General features: G+C 44.3%; 1 protein-coding gene across 3 annotated transcripts in view; it reads right to left on the bottom strand.

Annotated features, from left to right (window-relative positions):
* Positions 1-20,155, bottom strand: part of UBR2 (ubiquitin protein ligase E3 component n-recognin 2) — a 5,196,118-nt gene that overhangs the window by 4,338,861 nt on the left and 837,102 nt on the right. For all 3 annotated transcript variants that reach the window (XM_044061864.1, XM_044061881.1, XM_044061872.1), the window contains exon 9: positions 16,475-16,582. In XM_044061864.1, coding sequence (XP_043917799.1) covers positions 16,475-16,582 — 108 coding nt within the window. The remainder of the gene's footprint in view (positions 1-16,474; positions 16,583-20,155) is intronic.

Below are 20,155 nucleotides of genomic sequence, written 5' to 3'. Positions count from 1 at the left end.
AACAACGTCGTGCTCAGGCCCTAAACAAAGAATACAAAGTGAATGGTAATCCCTATGAGGAATCTGTTTCCCACAAGAAATACAGTTATTAACTTTTTCTGACATCCGTCAATACTGAGGCAAGAAAAAGACAAAAGTGTCCCCAACGGGGTACTTAGCCCAACTTGGTCTCCGGTCTGAAACTCGGAAACCGACAATTCCAGAAAGCCGAACGGCACTTGCAAAAGCTGCTTCTGCTTAGGACCACGCGGCAAGAAAGACTGAGGATATGGCGGTCATGCGCATTTGTACTGGCACGTACTGACGTCAGTCTCGGGCGCCGATGACCGACGCCGGTTCTAGCCCTTTGGTATCCGGGCCAATTGTGGACAGCGGAATACCCATATGTAAGGACTGCAGCAATGGGAGACGAAGAACATCTATTTTTTTTTTTTTAGAGATTGCATTCTTTAGGTTCTAGGTCTTAAACCAAATTTTATAAGTCACAGTAAATACAGTAACTATTACATTTGTAATAGTTTGTAAACAACTTGCAATATCTCTAACTATTCAAGTTATACACATACTGTCAGCAGCATTTTACTCATCTAGCTGAACACTTTCATATGAGGCTAAGAAGTTCTGTGTTACTAGGTTATTGAGACATTTAGAAAAATGTGATAATTATATCTATATAAATTAATATAATAAAAGAACAGTTAATATCTATTTACCTACACTAGACAGAGGTCAAATATTAATGCAGTTGAGTTTGCCATTGTGTAAACTTTAAGATGAAATACTTTAAGAAGCCTTGTACACAGCATGGTTTTGGAATTACTGATGCAAATATGAACAAGGAATATCTGACACACAGAGACATCAATAGGAGTTAACTTCAGATGCACCTGGAGGTGTCACTCAGATGTAATGAGTTTAAGGGGGATAGAAGAAAAACAAGGGCTGTAAAGAGAACAGCCCAAGACACACCCAAGTAATAAAACAACATACACACGAGCACTCTACTTGGACTGGGAAGGTATAGTAGACTTGACTTAGAAAGTTTTTGTAAAAAAATATAGTAAAAAGATGCATAATAAAGGTAATTACCAGCCTGAGCCAGTGAAGACAATCCCAAGGTATCAAGTGGAAAACAAGATCTGGCGAACAGCCGCAAGGCATCCTGGGATAGGTTGTAGCCTCGAGCCAGTAGAAGCTCTCGAGCTTTGGTATGCGGCTGAGTCGGAGTCGAGGTTCAGCTCCAAACCCAAACCAGCAAGAATAAAGGGGAGATAGGACAACATAACATCAAATGATAATACAAAAACTGAAAAAAAGCTTTATTACATGGATATGGAAAGCAAGATACAAGTAGTTCAAATGTTTTAGTCCCTTTAGTCTTATACACAGATCAGGCATATTTTTATCAACCAGAGGAGAAGTTGTGGGCAGCAATTAATAAAGAGCTGAAGGACTTTATTTGGGAGGGGAAGATGGCAAGAGTAAAGTGGGCTAAGATGATTCTTCCAGTAGGATAGGGCAGGTTCGGATTACCCAATTTGATGGGGTATGTCAGAGGTACGCAGTTAAGACTTGTACACATAGCACAAGCAGAAAACTATAATTCAAAGTGGAAAGAGATGATGATGAAATGGGGGGAATCTCAAGAAATGACAGACTGGGATTTTGTATGGAGGCCTTTAAGGAGAATAACAATGATCATACAGAATATTATATCCATAAAGTAGCAGAAAGTATTATAAGAACTAAACCAGCAAGGGAATGGAGAAAGGAGATTTCGCTGATAGGGATGACAAAAATTAGGGATATTTAGGCATAGACTTATGCATTGGTGGGGGATGTCCTCCTTCCCTTTGCTGACTCTGCTACAGCTGTTTCCACAGGATCAGATTGTGTAGCATTGCACATAGTGTGAGGATTTGTGTACATGTGAGTAGATTATCCTGCAGGGTCGCACCAGATTTATCTAGGCACCAAACAGTAAGTTCAGCAGCCCAAACACACACACTATGATGTTTCTGGTTTGTGCATGCACCTCTTATACAGCACTCTGTGGCTGTGTGAACTTCTGATGGTTATCAGACATGCTTCCAGTGCACAGCTAGTATCTCCCAAGTAAATGGCCTTGTGGGATGTCCCCCCAGCAAACATCTGGTACAACTGTGATATGTGCCAGACATGGGAGTCATGATAACTGCCAGGGTTGCTATCATTTGCTGACTTATTGCCTTTTCTGCATTTCTGTGTGTTTCTATTTAAAAACAAAAAAAAACAAAAAAATATTCCTTGTTTTCCTGCCTCTCCTAAACTAGTTAGACCAGTTTACAGGCCTTGCTGTATCCTGGGCTGTGTTGTAGCTCCTGTGTTGTCCATTGCCTTACTTGGATAGAAGGAAGTTTCTTAGCTCACCAGTGGGAGTGGGGAGCCTTGAATAGCCTACCTGTCCTTGAGGGAAGTGACCTCAGCACAAGAAGCTGTAGTAATTGGTCATTTTGGACCATTTCTAGCTCTTTTGAAGTTCCCTGGTTAAAATCTGCCTCTGGCATTTTTTGAAGCCATATTGCTCAGACACAGCTCCACGTGGTCCTGTTGAGTCTTCCTGGCTACAGAGAACTGAAAAAAGCGACTGCTTTCCTGATTAAGTATCCTGCTGTTTTTATATTTGTTTTACCTTCTACTGCTTACCTAGAGCAAGCTTTAACTGTTTTCATAGTTATTTACTGCATTTTTTATTATCTGCACTTAAAAGTACATTTTAGTCGAAATTAGTCTAATTCAAGTCGAAAAGTGTTTGTTTGCTGTTTAATTTAATTGTTTGGCTGCCCACTAAAGTGTGCTAGCCTGTACTACTGACTTATTGCCTTTTCTGCATTTAGCGCGGAGTTGCCACTAGAGCACCATCGGGCAGCACCGGTTAAACAAGGTAAAACTATTTCTGGCTCCGTAAAGTCTGCTCTTCATTTTTTCCCTTAGAACTGCTCTACTTGTAATCTAAACAGTCTATTCTCTATCTGTAAAGCTCAGCACTTGTTCCTAAAGCATTGTTTAGTCAGGTAAAGCACTTCTATATTATACAAAGTACTTCACTAGCTTAAAACCCCCTTGAGTACACACTTCCCTATAGGTCCTTTCTGACTCAGTTACACAGCAAACTTTTTCATTTCTTCTAGCATGTCAAAGGGTCAGTTGCTAGCGTCCTCTCCTGCTCAGCTGGTGAATCTGGGAATATTGAGGCAATGTTACAATTGCCTCATGTACACAGACAACCCTCTCCACCTCCCACAAAACACAAATACATGCGAGAGATGCAACTATATAGCCAAACTGGAGGCTGAGCTCTCTCAACTCAGGACTGGCAAAACCAGACAGGAGGAGAAGGTAACCACACACACCATAAACCCAGTCTCACATAGAACTATCACAACTACAAATCAAACACATAAACACACAAAGACATACTCGGAGGCACTGATCAAAAATCTACCAAAACAGCAGAGGCCTCCGAAGCAGACACCCAAACAACTGCCACCTCATGACATAACACAAGCAACACATAGATCACAAAGTCAGTGTGCAAATCAGTCACAGCCCTTAAGGCCAAACACAATGCCAGACACACTTGTCATAGGTGACTCCATAGTAAGACACACTGACGTCCCACTCACCACACTGAACAAGGAGAGGGTCACAGTAACCTGCCTGTCGGGCGCTAGAATCCGCCACATAACACAAGCACTCAGGTCACTCCACAGCAAGTACAAGTATGACTCAATCATTGTCCATGCCGGTGTGAATGACCTGAGACGTACCTCCTGGACTACATGAAGAGAGACATAAAGGAGCTCTCAGATTATGTAGCCCAGGCTGGTATGACCCTGACCCTGAGCAGTATCCTACCTTCACCAAGAATGATGCCACAATACAGAGACAAAATGATCAGTTTTAATAATTGGCTTAATTTCTGGTGTCATTCTAAGGGGATCCAATGTCTGTCTGCCTGGAATGTCATGCTTGACAAGCCATGCTGCTTCGCAAGGGACAGCTTGCACCTGTCACCCCTGGGTTTCCGGATATTGGCAAAGGCTCTTGCCACCCCCATAGTGCCTTTTTTAGACAAGGCTCAAATTCTAAACCCACCGCCCTAGAAAACAATAATGGAAAAAAACTAAGGGTAATGCTGCTCAATGCCAGAAGTCTAAATCTCAAGATGCACGCCCTCGAAGCCCTCCTCAGTATGGAGAACATCAATGTCTGTGCTGTGACTGAAACCTGGTTCAAGGCTCCTGAGAGCACCCCGGCACTATCAGGTTTTACCTCATATCATGCGTTCCGGCCCCAAAACCTGGACCGTACCACAAAAGGAGGGGGTGTATCCATATTCATCAAGGATACCCACACCTCCAGGCTGGTGGCAACTCACGAAGCATCAGAGACCATTCAGGTGCAATTAACCATAGGCAAAACTGCTCTACAGTTTGTAGCATGTTACAGGCCACCCTCTCAAACTCAGGAACCCCACACAGCCTTCCTGAAGACACTGGAGAGTATAAATGTCTTTCCAAACACCATCATATTGGGTGACTTCAACTACCCAAACATAGACTGGGAACATTACTCAAGCCCCAATACCCTAGCCCAAAGGTTCCTGGAGTTCATAAACTCAAATGCTATGGAACAACTTGTCACCATTCCCACAAGAGGTGAAAATATACTAGACCTGATCATCACAAACATGGGGACAAAATGCTCCACACCGGAAGTATATCCCTCATTGGTGAGATCAGACCATAAACTAATCTCACTGGAGTTCCACATCCCGCCCCCACCCCCTAAACTAATCTCACTGGAGTTCCACATCCTGCCCCCACCCCCAACAAAAAAGACCACAGTGAAGAACTTCTCAAAAGCCAACTTCACACTTCTTAAGACTGGTGTGGTATCCTTCAAGGCCCCTGAGCCATTGGAAACCACAACCCACGCTGCTGAATCCCTTACAAATGCTTTCTACGAGCACCTCCAGGATTGCATGGATCAAGCAATCCTAAATAAAATCAAGACCCTTTCCACCAAAGGCAAGCGCCCGATCTGGTGGACTCCAGCCATAAACAAACTTTACAACCACAACCCACGCTGCTGAATCCCTTACAAATGCTTTCTACGAGCACCTCCAGGATTGCATGGATCAAGCAATCCTAAATAAAATCAAGACCCTTTCCACCAAAGGCAAGCGCCCGATCTGGTGGACTCCAGCCATAAACAAACTTTACAACAAGAGGAGAAAGCTACTACAAGATAGAGCAAAATCCCTAAAAGGGAAGACATCTCTGATCAATACTAGTAAAAAACTACGATCACTCATAAAATCATCCAAGGCCAACTTTGAGAGAAAAATCGCCAAGGACTCAAAAGACAATCATAAGGCCTTCTTTAGCTATGTTAGAAATCTGGGTGTAAACTCCCAGATATGCTCAGAATTAGTCCAAAATGATACAAAAATGACTGAACCCACAGACATTGCAAACATACTGGCAGACAGGTTCAGTGAAAATTTCTCCCCTCCCCCAAAAGGAGAAATATCTATCCCAGCAGAGTGTAGCCTCCCAATCATCTCAAATGCCCAGGTGAGAGCTGCTCTCTAAAGCTAAAAACACAGCATCAATGGGACCGGATGGTGTCCCCGGCTGTGTGCTACACGAACTCAATGAGGAACTAAACCCACACATAAGGTTGCTGTTTAATCTTAGCCTTACCACAGGATACGTACCCAAAGAGTGGCGTACGGCAACTGTGGTCCCACTCCACAAAGGCGGTGCTTCTACGGACCCTGGTAATTACCGCCCCATAAGCTTAACAAGCCTGGTCTGCAAAGCTATGGAGAGGATCATAATGGAACTCATAAATAAAGACATAGGGGACCTACAGACATTGGATCCTACCCAATTCGGCTTTGTCAAGGGCAGATCATGCCTCTTGAACTTGGTCGACTTTTTTGAAACAGTCACCAAGGCCATTGATGAGGGTAAGGCAGTTCACACAGCCTACCTTGACCTTGCAAAAGCTTTCGACACAATACCCAACTAGGGTATCATAGAAAAGCTCACCAGCTGAAATGTAAACCCATATGTCACAAGATGGGTTGCAAACTGGCTCAAGGACAGAACCCACAGGGTTAGAGTTGCTGGTGCCATGTCAGACTCCAAGCCGGTCATAAGCGGTGTCCCACAGGGCTCAGCCCTGGGCCCCCTCTTGTTCGGCATCTACTTTTCAGAAGTGCAGGCAAACATAGGAGGATTGTGGCTGACAACGTTTGCAGATGACTGCAAACTGGGCGACATCGTTGAAAATCCATCAGACACAGATATCCTTCAGAGAGGTCTCATAGAAACGGATAACTGGTGCCAGAGCCATGGCCTTAAGCTAAATGCCAAAAAATGTATAGTCATACCCTTTGGTAAAAACAAGGTAACCCCAAGTTACCACATAGGTGGCAATCCATTAAGCACAGAAGAGGTTATCAGGGATCTGGGGACCCAAGTTGACAGTAACCTTTCTTTTGACACTCACACTGCCAAAGTGGTTAGGAGGACCTTCTACATTGCCCACCTGATTATGAAGGGATTCACATCCAGATCAAGGGAGGTCATTGTTCCCCTGTACTCTTCACTTATCAGACCAATGATTGAGTACAATGCCCCATTCGGAATGTATCTTACCCAACACCTGCAGCAATTGGAAAGACCCCAAAAGTTCCTCACCAAAAGAATAAAGGGGCTCAAAAATATGCCACATGCTGCCCGACTGAAGAAACTCCAGCTCTATTCAGTCGCATACCGTCTGCTCAGAGGTGACCTGTGCCTGACATACAAGGCCATGTCCAACCCGGAATTAATGGACATGCTCCACCTCAAAAAATCCAAATCCACCAGAGCCACAAGAGCAGGAGACTTAAACCTCAACACGGATATAAACAGGACGTGCTGGAGGGACAGATTCATCACCCAGAGACTCCCTATGCTGTGGAACAGAATCCCAGTCCATGTGAGACAGAGCACCTCGCTGGCTCTGTTCAAGAGGAATCTTGACCAGTGGATGGGAGATCGTAGGTTTACCCCAGGGATCATCTCTGTATCACTGCTGGACAGAGGCACGGCAAACTAATGGGTATAGTATTCTTCAGCCTAAGGGGTGGTGAAAGCCACACAACTCTGGCTAGGCTTATAAATGCCCTAGGGCAGATAGCCTAGTATGAACCTATGAACCTATATACATTCAAGATAATTCTCTAGGCATTATACACAACTTGGTAGTTGATAGAGTGGTATCCTTTTACAGTTAATGTAGATTCTATCCTGCTTACCAGGTGGTGCATTAATGTGTATATGAGTGCAATCTATGGCACCCAATACTTCAGGGTAGTATGCTACCTGGTAGAAATGTTGCATACTGCTGGCCCTCTCCACAGAAATATAGGGAAAACATATGTGCTCATTGGCATGTATGAGCATAGTATCAAGGAATTGGTGGAGGATCCTATACACTGATGCCCGTGACCCACCCATCATGTCCCCGGCTGGTCTATGAAAGCAACCTGTAGCTAATATTCAAAGGGTTAAGCATACTTTAGTTTCCACTGGGATGGGTTCCTCTTAGTTGTCTCTGGTTCTGAGTAGAGGGTGGCAGAGCTCACAGAGTTTTTGTAATGTGTCCCTGTCCACCCTGTAGCACACTACAATTTCCCGGTCATGTAGCATCTGAAAAGTTACCCTGGGCCTGAACACTCTTCTCCTTCTTGGCCTAGACCTATTGTCAGCATCTCCAGCACCACTGGCTTCAGCCTGTAGCACATACATATGGAGCACAGCTGCAGCAGCCGCTAGCATTGTGTCCCGTTAAAATTTCCTTGTCTCTACTCCAATGGTATTAAAGTATTCAGGAAAAAAAACAGAATGGAGGCTACATAGATGCTTGTTGAATAGCTCCACAGTGCTGAAAAATCACCTGCTTATGCTGTGATTAGCACCTATGAAACACACCTACTGCTTAATGGAGTGTATTAACTCAGTTGCTGCTTATTAGTGTGATATGCTCACCTGTGTTTAAGTAAGGTCAACAAAGGCAATATTATTACTTTCCTCCGTTCTCGTGACATCATGCAAACATGAAGCAGAAAAAGTGATTTAAAGTTTGAACACCCTCTATTACAACCCAGGGCCATCTGTACTCCAGCCCTACATGTGTGCTACCAGAGAAATAGTTATATATCAAGCACAAAAAAACCTGCCATTCATTTCCCAGTCTCCCGTGACTGCACTAAGTGCCACATTGCGTAATGACAAAATTAAAAAAAAAACACAAAGTGGACAGAGATGACACATTTTAACAAACAATAAAAACTTGTGAATTGTGCACTGCCTACAAGCATTTTCACTCTTCACAGACCTACATTTACACCTCTGTAAGTGTAACCTGACACACCCCTAATGCCATCATTCACTGTTGCCATCCATTGAAAACACACACTGTGGAAGTACCTAAACAAAGTGAGCAGCCCTACACGGTTACAATTTTTTTGTGATTCAGCAGTTCTAATGAGTTTTGACGTCATTTGCATCTTCACCATGCTGATGTCCCTGAATTTACACAGTTGGTAACCATGTAGGCAGGAAAACCAAAGGGGAGCCAAATGTTGTAAACACAAGATAGGGTATTACTTTGCTATATATCTGCACAGAGGAATAAAGTTTTTGTTAAAATTTGACTGTATTCCATCAGCTACATACTGCATATGCTTATGTGACAGTATGAACAGTCTGTTTCATGAGGTTTACACTTTTAGGTGTCTACACTAGTTACAAGTGTATTCTTCTTTTGGAGGTGGGGGAGAGAAGCTGCATGTATGTATGTATGCATATCATGGCACTTAAAAAGGAATGAGGCTATTGTTACTCTACTTTTTAGCATCCGCCCTGTCTAATCATGTAATAATGTGTCTGCTGTTACATGTTAAGTTAATTTCTGTACAAATCTAATAACTTCCACTTGCTCTTGTTCCCGTGCAGACACCTTTCTGTGGCTGTATTCAAAAAGTTTTCAAATACACATAAAACATGAGCACGGACTCTACACGGTTGCTTTATCTTTGGCAAGAAAAAACCTATATAGGTAAGGGTACTGTAGCAGTGATCAGTATGATAAACATCAGTATTTCCACATTACTAAATCATTTGTTCAGTCGCTGTTGTATTAAATAGATTCCACCAGGTAGCCATCCCACAGCAGACCTGAGTGCATTTCTCAATCTAGAATGTACAGGCTGACAGTAGCCACCCAGACCCCCATAGCCAGCCCCTCCTGGCACCAAGATTAACTACCCAAACTTGGAGCTGCAGTCAGGGCTTCAGTCCTTTACAACATAGAAAAGCCTTTCCTAATTAATTAATTCTCTTTCTCCTTTCCCTAGGTTCCTTCTTCTCTATGTGGTTCCTGCCCCCTATGTTTCCCCACAATGAAGCCTCCCTCTGATTAGGCACACCCATTTGCTCCCCTTTGCCTGGGCTTTTACCCTGACTTGCGGCAAAAACTGCACAGTGAAGACCATCATTCAGACAGCTACTAGAGGGGGAATTCTGCTTGGTTAGTGATGGCTTAACCCTAGACCCAGGATATGGGGAGTATTGCTGATCCACAACACCATGAAGACGTATAATGCCTTCCCTAGTAGGTGTACACTCCTTTACATACACTATGAAAGGTTACCAGCCATCAATGGTTTAGTGAGTCTAGTACCTGCCCACCCCCCCCCCCCCAAGTGTCTGCATCCTTCCAAGGGGATCTCTGCAGTTCTTTGCTTGTTTTGCCCCCATCCACCTCCCCTGATGGTGCCTGCCATTTCCTGCCAGCTCTGTCAAGCACTAGAGCCCATAACCATCCTCACTCAGACTGCCTGGGTCATCATAAGGGCTTCATTGCTCTATACCACCAGTGCTGACTTCTACTTCCATCTTCATTTCATACCATTACTTGTCAAACTCAGCTATGACTATGGGGAGGTGTCTCACTTCACTACACACACAAGCAGTATAATCAAATTAAACATGGAAAAACACAATGAACAGTGACTGTTAAAAAGATGGTGCACAACACATGAAGAAAAAAAAAAGTGCTGCTTGAATTGCTTTATTCCAGTTACAGGGAGATTATATTAAATAGAAGTTATGTTCTTACCATAACGTTCCATGTTAGTTGTCTTCTTCTCGCCTTCTTCTTGCTGGATGGGTTCGGAGCCGACCTCGGCCCGACTGCCACTCTAAAAGCTCGAGAGTTGGTTCCACCGGCTCGAGGCTCCCCTTATATCCCACAATGCTAGGCGAGAGTTACCTCAGATCTCGTTTGTAAGCTAACCCCAGCTTATAACAGTATAACTGTAAAAACAGAATCCACCTCTAACAACAGGAAGCAAAAGGGTGACCTACATCCTGAACCAAGAAATATGCATAATAGCATATGACTAAGAAAGAGGTGGTAGAAAGAGAGGTCACGATCACAACTCCTCTAGGTCTGTCCAGGCCAGGGGGAAGGAGGGTGGGGCCTTAAGAAGAAGGCGAGAAGAAGACAACTAACATGGAACGTTATGGTAAGAACATAACTTCTATATGTTAAGTTGTCTATCTCGCCTTCATTCTTGCTGGATGGGACCGCGTCCCTAGCACCTTGTCCCGGGTGGCCTAACGGAACAGACTCTTGAGAACAGTGGAACCAAAATTAGCTCTATGCCTAGAAGCTAAATCCAACTTATAATGAGAAATAAAAGTGTGAGGAGTAGCCCAAGTAGCCGCTGCACAAATGGTGTCCATAGGCAGTCTGTCTTGGAAGGCTAAAGAAGTAGCCAAAGCTCTGGTGGAATGGGCTTTAGGTTTATTAGGCAATTTTTGTCGTCTAATTTCATATACCAGGGAAATCAAAGATGTTAGCCATCTGGATAATGATACCTTTGAAACTGAAAGTCCCTTTCTGCTTTCCGCATAGGAGACAAACAGCTGATCAGATTTTCTGAATTGTTTCGTCCTATCCAAGTAGTACCTTAATTGACGATGAACATCCAGGCAGTGTAATTTTTGTTCAGACCTATTTGAATACTCTGGGAAAAAGACAGGGAGGTCAATGGTTTGATTTAGATTTGATGTTGAAACCACCTTAGGCAAAAAGGACGGGTTAGTTCGTAAGGAAACTCTGTCCTTATGGAATACAAGATAAGGAGAACGACAACTGAGTGCTTGAAGTTCTGAAATTCTTCTAGCTGATGTGATAGCCACCAGAAAGAGAGTTTTCCATGATAATAATTTCAAGGAACATGAAGCTGCAGGTTCAAAAGGGGAAAGAATCAAAGAAGCAAGAACTAAATTTAGGTCCCAAGGAGAAGGAGGATTTCTTATAGGAGGTCTGAGAAGAAAAACTCCTTTCAAAAAGGCTTTGCAAAGTTTGTGGGACATTAGGGCAGATTCAGAAATACCCACATGGAAATTAGAAATAGCTGCCAATTGAACCTTAAGAGTAGATGGAGATGAACCTGCATGGAAGAGTTCAGCTAGAAAATCAAGGACTAGTTGGATGGAAGCGGTGAAAGGATCTATGTCCTTTCCTTGTGCCCAATATGAGAAGCGTTTCCACTTACTCAAATAAATCTCACGAGTGGAAGATTTATGGGAAGCTATCAATATATCTCTAACAGAGTGAGATAATTGAGGAAGCCTGGCTACGGTTGGAACTGGAGGAACCAAGCAGTGAGGTTCAGAGAAGGGAGGGAGCGATGAAACTGACCCGACTGGTGGATCAAAAGATCTGGAACTAGGTCCAGATTCCACGGTCGCTCCAAAAGAAATCGATGTAGAAAGGGGAACCACACTTGTCGAGGCCAGTAAGGAGCAATGAGGACCAATGAGGCCTTCTGAGCGATAGCTTTCTGTATTACTTGAGAGATCAGTGGGAAAGGAGGAAATGCATACAGAAGTCCCGGGCCAAACTTGGACTAGGGCGTCCATGCTGGGTTGGCGTGGTAAAGGGAATAGAGTGAAATATTCTCTGCACTTGCTGTTTTGGGGAGTAGCAAAAAGATCGCAGCAAGGCTGACCCCACTTGAGAAAGATTTCTCTCACTACAGAGTCTTTCAGAGACCACTCGTGAGGCATGAGTATAGCTCTGCTCAACTTGTCTGCAATGTGATTGGACTTCCGGGATGTGCGTTGCTATCAGAAAACGCTGAGAAGAAATCGCCCATTGCCACAGTCTGAGTGCTTCTCGACACAGGGGTATGATCTGGTTCCGCCTTGTTTGTTGATGTACCACACTACAGACATATTGTCTGTCTGGATTGCAATCGTTCCCAAGGGAAGAGAGTCTTGAAGGGCTTGCAACGCTAAAAGCACTGCTCTCATCTCCAGAACATTTATGTGCAAGTGGCATTCGTTTGGTTGCCATGTGCCCTGGACTGTCCTGCCCTGATAATGCCCCCACCCGATCAGGGAGGCATCCGTTGTCAGAGTAGCAACCGGAGGAAGTGGAACAAAGGGTCTTCCCGACAGGAGCTGGGGGGAAGACATCCACCACATGAGATGCTTTTTGCACGCTTGCGTGATCATAATGGTGTGAGACATTGGAAGTTCCTGGTATGACCATTGAGTAAAAGCATCCACTGAAGGATCCGCATGTGGTATCTGGCCAATGGAAGGAGGGGTATGGCCGCTGCCATGATTCCCAACACCTTTAGAACTAACCTGGCTTTGACTCTGTTGTTGTTGAGAAGAAGTGACACCAATTTGTGAATGTCTGATATCCTTTGGTTCGTTAGCCTTGCAGACATGTTTATAGTATCTAAATTTGCCTATGTAGGTAATAGTACGACAAGGCGACAAAACAGACTTTTCGCAATTTATTGAAATACCCAGTTTTTGACAAACGCGAAAAGTATAATCTCTGGCCATCAGAAGGAGATGCTTGGTGGGAGCTGTGAGAAGCCAGTCGTCCAAATATGGAAACACCTGGAATCCTTGTCGTCTCAGGTGAGAAGCTACCACTGCCATGCATTTGGTAAACACCGGGGCAGTGGTGAGACCAAAGGGCAGGGCCCTGAACTGAAAATGACTGGTTCCCAGCCTGAAGCGGAGGAATCTTCTGGAGCGCCTGTTCATTTTTATGTGATAGTACGCATCCCGAAGGTCTATAGAGCACATCCAGTTTCCTTTGCCCAAAAGGGGAAGAATGGATTGCAGCGTGACCATCCGAAATCTTGTTTTCTTGACTGATTTGTTCAAGACACTGAGATCCAAAATCGGTCTCCAGTCCCCTGTTTTCTTTGGAACTAAAAAGAACCTTGAGTAGATTCCGGATCCTTGTTGGTCTGCTGGCACTGACTGAATTGCTCTTTTTGCAAGCAGTTTTGAAATTTCCAAAGCTGCTATATCCCTTTGAGCGGGTGGAACATCTGGAAGGGATTTTTTTGACTGATTTGGAAAACGAAGAAAGGGGATAGAATAGCCTTCGAAATGATGGACTGTACCCATTTGTCTTGAGTCAGGGATAGCCAGGCTTCTGGGTACAGTGACAATCGTCCCCCGACTGCCTCCGAAGATGGGCAGTCGGGCAACACCTCAGGGATGCTGAAAGGGCTTGTCAGGAAAGGCTTCCCGATTGCCCTGGTTCTGCGGACCCCTGCCCCTAGGGCGGCGTCTACCATTGTTATTCCCACCTCTGCCACTGGTAGGAAAACGACTCTGTCGCCAGGCGAATCCCTTGAGATTGTTTACGGAACCACATCTTCCCACCCTTCTGGCCTTTGGGGTAAGGCCTAGAAGGAGTCGAAACGGACTCCGACGGCAGAAAGGGTCTTGCCATCAGTCTCGCACCTAGTCAGGGTTTCTTTCACTTGAGGACCAAAGAGAGATGATCCATCAAAAGGGAGTTCGTGAAAGACGCCTTGAAAGGGTCCGCAAATTGCATAGCCGCATCCAGGCGTGCCTACGTAAGGCTACACCTGTCCCTGCGGCTCTGCTCGCTCCATCGGCCGCATAAGAGAGGAGGCGCATGGAGGAGTTAGATATGGAATTAAGGGTAGCCAGCTGCGTGTTCATTTTATCTTCGAAACCCGCTGCTGTTGGATCCTTTAACATTTCACTCGCTTCCTTGATCATGTCCCTGTGACGGCGTGTGAAATGCCACAGGTAATTCAGCGACGCATGGTAAATGTCGCTGAGGAGAACATCCGCTTCCGCACCTATCCATGGACCTAGATTCCTTGTTAGGTGGATGGACAGGCACTGAAGGATCAGCCAGTTCCTTCTTTGTGGCAGCAGCTACCACCATAGCATCCACAGAAACTCCTTTTGATAAAAATTGCTTGTCTGATGGAGCTGTGATGAATTTAGAGGGTCTCCTGGGAGTGGGGTCCACTGAATCAGGAGCCGTCCATGCCTTCTTAGCAACCACCTGCATGAGGGGGTCAAGGGGGACACCCAGGAGGTGGAAGGACGAGAGCCAAACGCCTCAAGATACACAGATTCGTCCTCCGAAGGGTTGAGGGCTGGCCAATTTCCCCTCTGTTTCAGGATCTCCAGAATGTCTGCAAATGAGACATCTTCAGAAGGGGAACGGGGGGAACCCTCAGAATCATCCAGATCTGTGTCTGACGTGATAGACTCAGGTGAGTCAATGTGCTTCCTCTTGCACTTCCTCTTCCGAGGGGGCTCTTCTGCCAAATCAGGAGAGGCCTCGGAAGAGGATGAAATCCCCACAGCGGGCTCCTGAGGAGCTGGCTCTCTGCGGTCCGGGATGAGGGAGTGAGTCGACTTACCCTGAGGCAGCATAGAGGGAGGGGCGGACGGAGCCGACTGTGGAGTAGAGCCAGGCTCTAACACACTCCACATGACCTCGAATGCACCCCTGTCAGTCAGAGCCAGAGGTCCCCGCTCCGAGGAGCTAAGAACCCCCCTCAGCACTGATAGTGATGGCTCCGAGGTCGATGTCGGAGCCGAACTCACCAGCGCCGAAGCACCGAGAGGGAGAGGGGGGTCGGACAAGGGTCCGATGCCACTCACCCCCCCGGAGCCGACGAGGGAAGTCCGGCGCCGAGATTCCTCCAAAGAAGAAAACGGAGCCGACGACGGAGCCGAAGACAATTGTCTCGGCTCCGAAGTGATCACAGTCTCGGTTCCGACACGACCCGGCTCCGAGCTCAAGAGAGTCGAAGGAGGAAAGAGTTGATGGACCGGGGCAGGCACCGACTGATGAGTCGGGCTCTGAAGCATCTGGGCTAGTGCCTCGGACTTAAGTAGTCGACTCACCACTCTCTGCAGGTCATGATCGGACAGCCTCGATGACCTAGAGGAATGAGACCTTTGGCTCCGTTCAGACAGCAGGGGAGATCCTGGAGCCGAATGAACGGAGCCAAGAGAAGGAGACCTAGACCTCTTTCTAGTTGTCGGCTCCGAAGGTCTGGTCGGAGCAAACACGGGTACCTCAATAACCTCGGCTCCGGCCGGAGCCGAGGAAGCCACAGAAACTGTGGACTGAGACTTATCGGCTCCAGCCGGAGCCGATAAAGGCAAAGGTTGAACAACCTGAGGTCTCGGCTCAGAAGCCGGAGCCGAAGACCTCGATGCCTTAGAGGGCTTCTCTGTTGAAACTGACAGGGAATCCTCTGGCTTCAATAATCCTCTCAGAAACAACTTGTTTTTTCTTTCCTGCAGGACCCTGGGACTGAAGCCATGGCACACAGCACAGGAGTCCTGCAGGTGCAAAGGCCCCAGACAATAGACACAAGAAGTGTGAGCGTCTGTCAGAGACATTTTCTGACAGCACGCATCACACTTCTTGAATCCGGAGACCTTTGCTTCTTTAGACATTTCCCTAACTGACAGGTGTACACAAACACACACCCAAACACACAAGTTATACCCTGTCAGCAAAAAATAATAATTTAGTAGTAATACTAGAATTAAGTACAATAAAATTAAAGTAAACTACACAAACACTCCACTAGGGAAGGGAAGGCCTAAGGCCCAAAGGAAGAACCAAAGGTTCTTTTAGTAAAGAAACGGGAAAAATTAGGGTCGGGGATAAAGTTTTATAATCTACACTAACCTAGGAAGAATTTAACTTAAAAAGGGGGAAAAAGATTAACTTTTAGAAGAAAAAGCTAACACTCACCAGGAACCGGTAGAAGCAACCAACCTCGAAGCTGTAGCGGCAAACGAGATCTGAGGTAACTCTCGCCTAGCATTGTGGGATGTAAGGGGAGCCTCGAGCCGGTGGAACCAACTCTCGAGCTTTTAGAGTGGCCGAGTCGGAGCCGAGGTCGGCTCCGAACCCATCCAGCAAGAATGAAGGCGAGATAGACAACTTAACATCAGTGGTTTACAGTACATGTGCTACAATACTATAACAAAAGGATCAGTCAGTAATGCTAACAAAACAGTCTAATTACCTTTCCATAGTTTGGAGTCATTAAGCATCAATGTGTCTACAAGTGAAGAATTCTCTCCTTCCTGACCTTCTTGTAATCCAACTTGACACACAATTCGACGGAGACCATCTGAAAAACATAACATTTTAAAAACAAGCCATAAGACTGAACATCTGGTAACAGCAAGACAAGTTATCTACAAGTCTGTAAGTACACTGGTTACAAATTCTCTATTATTGCCGAGTCAGCAAGTTACTCTGTACTTCAGATTCACCTGTGAAAGCCAACAGCTAACTTCTGTTCTCTAACAAATTCTAGAAAACATGGTCCACATTCCCTGTGATGGTCAACACTGTTTCTGTCCGAATTACTGCAGTGCATCCTTACAGGTAACTACACTGTGACTGAAAATATCTAACCAAGACAATCTTTTTGGACCTTAACTTGGCTTTTGACACAGATGAACTGTCTCTGCTCCTCCATACATTACCTGACGGCAAGTTCTCCAATGATTTTATACAATGGCTTATGAGCTACTTTTCTGATTATACCTTTAGATTACTTAGCCCTGACAAATGTTCTCACAATAGGAAATATACATAAAGGGGTCCCTTCTGTTCTAAAATGGCCTCACCTGGGATCTGCCAACAGACCAACTGCATCATGTATGCTCATTATGCAGTTCTTATAAAAGCCTGTAACCGCTCTGCCCAATTAGGACTTCTTCAAAGCTGTATTAAAATTACTTTATTCCAAAAATCTCAGTCAGTACAGCCAGAAACTGCTGTCACATTACTGGATACATCCCAGAAGCTTAGAAATGCCCATAATATCAAAGGCCAGTTAAGAAATTACCTTTCAGTCACAAAACATCAAAAACACTAAGGATCCAAATATATGATTTGCTATACATACCAAGTTTAAAGTTAAAGTATCACATCAACTAAAACTGTCTTATAAAATCTCATACTTACAAGAAGACTAGCTGTACTAAAGTATAAAGGTACTTCTGCCCACCTTAAATAAAACCTCCCAAACAATACCATGCCCCTCTGCTTGACCCACAAATACCTCATTAATTCAATCTGTTGAAAATAAAATTTTCAAACTATAACTCTAGCTAGCAACAGACAGAACCAATGTACTTTAATAACACAAACAACTGTCTCCCTGTGTCAGCTAGGGCATTTCTTAACACACTTGTTTTCAAAATTCATAACAGATGCTACTCCCCCTCCTTAAACTCTGGATTAGAAATCAGAGTTATTCTCTTGAGAATACTGAACCCAATCAAACAGTAATTTCATGATATACTCTCTTCCGCGGTGGTGCAGCGGTAGCGTTGTTGCCTCACAGCAAGAGGTTCTCCTGTTCGATTCTCAGCTAGTGTGCGGGGAGTGCCTTCTGGGTGGAGTCTGCATGTCCTCCCTGCGGTCGAGTGGGCATTTTGAAAGACATGCGTTGAATGGGCGTGCCTTTGTTGAAGGTTGGGTGTCGGGCTGGCAACTCGACACCATAAAAAACAACCGTCAATCATTAGCGGACCGGAGTTCCGCTGTGGCAACCCCTAACCGGTAAAAGCCGAAAGACAATAACAACTCTTTCCACAAATGAAAGGGCATTTTGCAACATTGTAGCTGCTAGCTGGAACAGTATCCCAAATCAGTTTGGTAGAATCAGTCTTTAAGCACTCAAAGTCTCTGGTCTCAACTATTAAAAGAAATTCTTCAGGGACACTAGCTGAGAGTTATGTGCCTGTCATGCTACTCAATGTCTACTATAGTCTGTTGTAACTCAAAGGACTGAAATTACCCCCAACTGTATTGGGTCTATATTATATATTCGAAGTTTCAAAACTTCAAACTTCATATGTTCAATAACATATGAGCGAAAATTGAAACTCGAAAAAATAAAAAATAAAAAAACTTACCTCAACGCTCTGAGCAGGGGGGCAAGCCCCCCTGCACCCCCCTACTTAAATATACCAACTCTGAGATCGTACTTCAGTGCAGAAAACAAAAATGTTCCCATTCTGCGGCGTACGGAGCTGCTGCTTTTCACCTTCGAACTTTTTAAAGTTCTATCATATGGTGTCAACCATATGACATTCAAACTTTAAAACGTTCGAATAATTAATAGGGACAAACTGTATTTTGTATTTCTGAATTTATTTTACTGTGTTTGCTGGGTAAATACTGCTGCATTTTACTACCAAAATGTTACCCATGTCAATAACTGTAGCTATATTTGTTATATCATCTTTGTTATTCACGTTTTACATTTTCTATTCTAGTCCTAAATGCTTCTGTTAGCCGACTTTTGTATCTCATGTTTACTTGTCTTTCAACTGAGCTGACTGGCACACTTTAAAAACAAAACTATTTACAGGGCCATCAACAACTCTCACAACAACTTCAAAAGATGGGAAGTCTACACTAGATAAAGGCAATAAAGAAGCTATGTTCTTACCATAATGTTCCATATGTGTTGTTCATCTTCATTCATTCATTATTGATGGGCTGTCTGTTCCATCCTTGGAACTGAGTCAGCCTTATAACAAGCTTGTGTTAGCCAAAAAACTCTCAAGCTAAGCTTTAGCCATAGTGCCCTCCTCAGAGTTGCCTCAGATCAAGTTTGCCCGTGACAAAGAAAGCAGAGGCTTTTTCTGAGCAGGTCCCCTAATGCGGGATTTGGACCAAATCCAAACCTCCAGGAGCCCCTTGGAGGGGGAAGGAGGGTGAGACGTAATGAATGAATGAAGATGAACAACACAGATGGAACGTAATGGTAAGAACATAACTTTTTCTGATATTGTTAATCTTTATTCATTCCTTACTGATGAGACAGAGTCCCTAGCTACTTTATGTCCTGGGAGGTCCTTATGGAAGGATGTTCCTGAGTACCATTGAACCAAAGGATTCTCTCTCCACTGGAGACTAAATCCAAATTGTAATGAGTGATAAAGGTATGAGGTGTAGCCCAAGTTGTAGCTGAACAGATATCATCAACTGAAGCCATTGAATGAAAAAGAACAAAAGTCACCACTGATCTAGTGGAGTGTGCTTTGACCTTGCTCGGTAGACAAATTTTATTATGTTGGTAGACCAAGGATATACAGTTTCTCAACCACTTAGATAAGGTCACTTTAGAAAGAGAGTTTCCTAATTTTGGGCTTGAATAGAAAACAACTGGTCTGATTTACATACTGATTTAGTTCTGTCCAAATAAAATCTTAATTGTCTATGTACGTCCAGCAAATGAAGGCAGTATTCTCCTTTATTTGAACAGTTAGGAAAAAAGACTGGTAGGTCAATTCTGAAATAACTTTGGGCAGAAAGGAAGGGTTAGTCCGGAGTGATACTCTGTGTCCTTATGAAAGGCCATGTAAGGGCGTTTTATGCACAAGGCCTGAAGCTTGGATATGTGTCTTGCTGAGGTGATGGCTACTACAAATAGTGATTTCCAGGATAAGAACTTTATATTGCAAAACAGAACAGGAGCCCAACAGTAGCCAGCATAAAAAGATGTTAATCCCAAAAAACACTTTCTAACGTAAAGTCAATTTAATAAAAATTTTTCTCAAGTTTTCGTCACTAAGTAAAGTAACTTCTTCAGACACAACAGACACACAGTGTGTCTGAAGAAGTTACTTTACTTAAAGTGACGAAAACTTGAGAAAAATGTTTATTAAATTGACTTTAC

The sequence above is a fragment of the Protopterus annectens genome, chromosome 1.part0, assembly GCF_019279795.1.
Source record: "Protopterus annectens isolate FY-2018-M chromosome 1.part0, PAN1.0, whole genome shotgun sequence".
In the NCBI taxonomy this organism is placed as follows: Eukaryota; Metazoa; Chordata; order Ceratodontiformes; family Protopteridae; genus Protopterus; species Protopterus annectens.
The sequence above is the reverse complement of the archived record's forward strand: the minus strand, read 5'-3'. Positions and strand labels throughout refer to the sequence as shown.